Raw genomic sequence first — 2,775 nt, forward strand, 5'->3', positions numbered from 1 at the left:
GGCCGAGGGGTCTGCCAGGAACGCCTTCACCTGCAAAGTGGGGAAAAAGGTAAACGCAGAGGAAACAAACTGAGGCTTTGCAATTGTAAAGTCAACTCCTGCAGCTTGCCAGAAGCCAAGCCAACGTGTTCATTGCTGCTGTGCGTGAAGAGTCAGCGACACGTCAGCTACACCCACGCCCAGCAGCCCCAGGAGGAGGGGAAGCTGGGCACCACTCGCACACAACACATGGGCATTCGCCCCTCCTCAGGACAGGCCCTTTGCACACGGTGGGGGGGTCCAGGTCCTTTCAAACACACCAGTTGTTCCTGAGAAAGCGCCCGGCTGCATTTTCACAGCCCTCTGAGCAGACCGGACTCAGCCGTTACCTTTTCAGCCAGCGGGAAGGTGTAGTCAGTCTCCACGGCCACAGCGAGGACCCGCTTGTACCCGTTGATGATGGAGTGGGGCACAGAAGCGATGGTCGGGTACCCGATCTGCAGGCAGACGCTGGCAACATTACGAACACCCTGCGAGAAGAGAGACTCATGTTTCTGCGCTCTGAGAAACAACCTGGAGTAGAAACCACGGCAGACGACGGCACTCCTACACTGCCAACAGAACGGGGGGTGTTTCTGCACTCTGAGAAACAACCTGGACTAAAAACCAACCACGGCAGACGATGGCACTCCTACACTGCCAACAGAACGGGGGACAGCGCGCAGTGCACACCGGTGAAATCAGACAGGGATTAAAGGGCTTTAAATGCTCTCTGAGGTGGCTTCACAGGAAAAAGCGTAGAGAAGGTAACCCTTGACAGACTGCTTCCACCAGGCACTGGGAGAGCTCCTGGTTCTGCAGGACCCCGCAGAACATCCCGGAGACGGCACTTCGCTCTGGGGCAGGGCTGCTGGCTGCCACAGCAGCGGGGCAGCAGAGCTGGAACTCAACGGACACGGGCTGCGGCATGCACTCACCTCCAGGAACCGCTTGTGCAAGGTCTCCTCGGTGATGTCCAGCACTTCAGGGTTGTAGATGCTGCCATTGTCAAAGACCTGCTGGATCACCAGCCCGAAGGAGAAGGGGGAGATGTTCAGCATGTTCAGCAAGGTGGCTTCACTGGCTCCCACTTTGTCTCCAGTCTTGATGAGCTGCACATCGCTCTGAGGACACGAGGGAAAAAGGAGTGAATATGCGCAAAGAAATTCCTGCACAACAGCGCAACAGGACACAAACGCACGTGTCCAACGGCAAGAGATGGAACTGAAGGAATAAATGACCACAACAGGCTCCGAGTTCAGCTCCACAAGTAAAGAAAGCCCTAGACCATGCAAGCCAGCGCACCTCAGCTAAGAGAGAGGCAGCGCCCTTCCTGCCCTACCTGCAGGCAGCTCGCCTGCGAGTTCCACCAGCAGAGCCTTCCCACCCAGCTGAGATCTGGTGGGGAACGTAAATCCCCCCACACTGCACACCCGAGCCAAGCCAGACATTCTCCTTCAAGCTCCAAGTGCAGCAGTCAGGCTGCTAATGCAATATCCCAGCACAAATGGGAGAGCTGATCCCTATGCCTCCTGTCCCTCTGCAGAAACACTCAGAGCACAGGCAGCTCCCTCAGCTGCCACAATCAGGGCTCTCCGAGTCAAGGAAGCGCTTCAACAGCAGCAGCACACTGCTCACGCACCAGAATTTCAATGGTCCCTCTGGAAATCTTCGTGGTGATGCCCAAGGCCTGGAAGAAGGAGGTCTTCTCAGGTCCAAGACCAGTGTTCTGGGCTGGCACAGTCACATCACAAGGAGCAATAGCGCCGGCACGGGCAGCTGCTGGCACCTGGAGAAAGGGAAAATGAGAATCTGGAAGAATGCTCACGCCCCAGATCTCATGGGATGGCATCAGCTCCCTCCTGGAGCGTTCCTCCAGGATGGACATCACCCATGCACACACAGGTGAGACAACACAAGCAGTTCAGCTAAGGCTGCAGAGGCCTAGTTCCCAACCACTGTAGACTCCTAATACTCGGGTATCCCCCGTACAGCTTCAGATTTATTTTTAATTCCGTATCAGCCAGCCCAGAGACACAGTGAGGACTGGTCTCCCCTACCTTGTTAGCCAGCAGCATGTCCCGGATCTCAGTCAGATCCTCCTTGGTGAAGACAAAGCCCACGTTCCCGCGGATGTGAGGCAGCAGCCTGAAGGGAAGAAAACAGCCTTCAGTTCTGCTTCTCAGAGGACATCTCCTCCTCCCAGACAGAGGCTCCAGGACTACACTCAGGCAGCATTACCCACTTTTCTAAGGCAGGGTTATTCTCCAGATGCCCACGAATAGCTTTGCGCATCATCGTATTCTTCCCCATCAGCACAACGGCCTTCCCACGCAGGGACATGCGGATTTGCTGCATCTGCTTGGATCCCACGTTGTCTGCTCCCACAATGAAACATTTTGGGTAATCATCCAGGAGTTGCTATAGCAAGAAAAACACTGTAACTACACAAAGAAACCTGGACCTCTGCACAGAGCAGCATTAAAACCTCAACGTGTTAAAATATTAAAAAAATCCATCAGAAGGGTGTGAGCACTCAGCTCAAGCTGGGGCTGGGCACACCACAAGGCTGCACCTGTCCCGTCAGACCCCCAGGCAGGTTATCTCCGTGCCTGCCGCAGCGAATTCTCACAGGAGCCTTGAAAACCGCCTGATCTGGACTGGACTGTCCTGTTCTCCTCCTATTGCCGCGCAGCCGATCCTTTAACAGACCACCCGCAGCATCCCGGGCCCTTTCTGAGCACCCCCCACACGCCA

General features: G+C 55.6%; 1 protein-coding gene across 1 annotated transcript; it reads right to left on the reverse strand.

Annotated features, from left to right (window-relative positions):
- Positions 1–3: 3 nt before the first annotated feature.
- RPLP0 (ribosomal protein, large, P0) lies at positions 4–2,439 on the reverse strand (the record flags this gene model as incomplete). Its single annotated transcript, XM_010082032.1, has 6 exons — positions 4–30; positions 369–509; positions 957–1,142; positions 1,661–1,807; positions 2,079–2,166; positions 2,264–2,439. Coding segments are annotated over 6 exons (765 nt in total), but the record flags the coding sequence as incomplete, so codon positions are not given.
- Positions 2,440–2,775: the final 336 nt, after the last annotated feature.

Source organism: Pterocles gutturalis, unplaced genomic scaffold, assembly GCF_000699245.1.
Source record: "Pterocles gutturalis isolate BGI_N339 unplaced genomic scaffold, ASM69924v1 scaffold10834, whole genome shotgun sequence".
In the NCBI taxonomy this organism is placed as follows: domain Eukaryota; kingdom Metazoa; phylum Chordata; class Aves; order Pterocliformes; family Pteroclidae; genus Pterocles; species Pterocles gutturalis.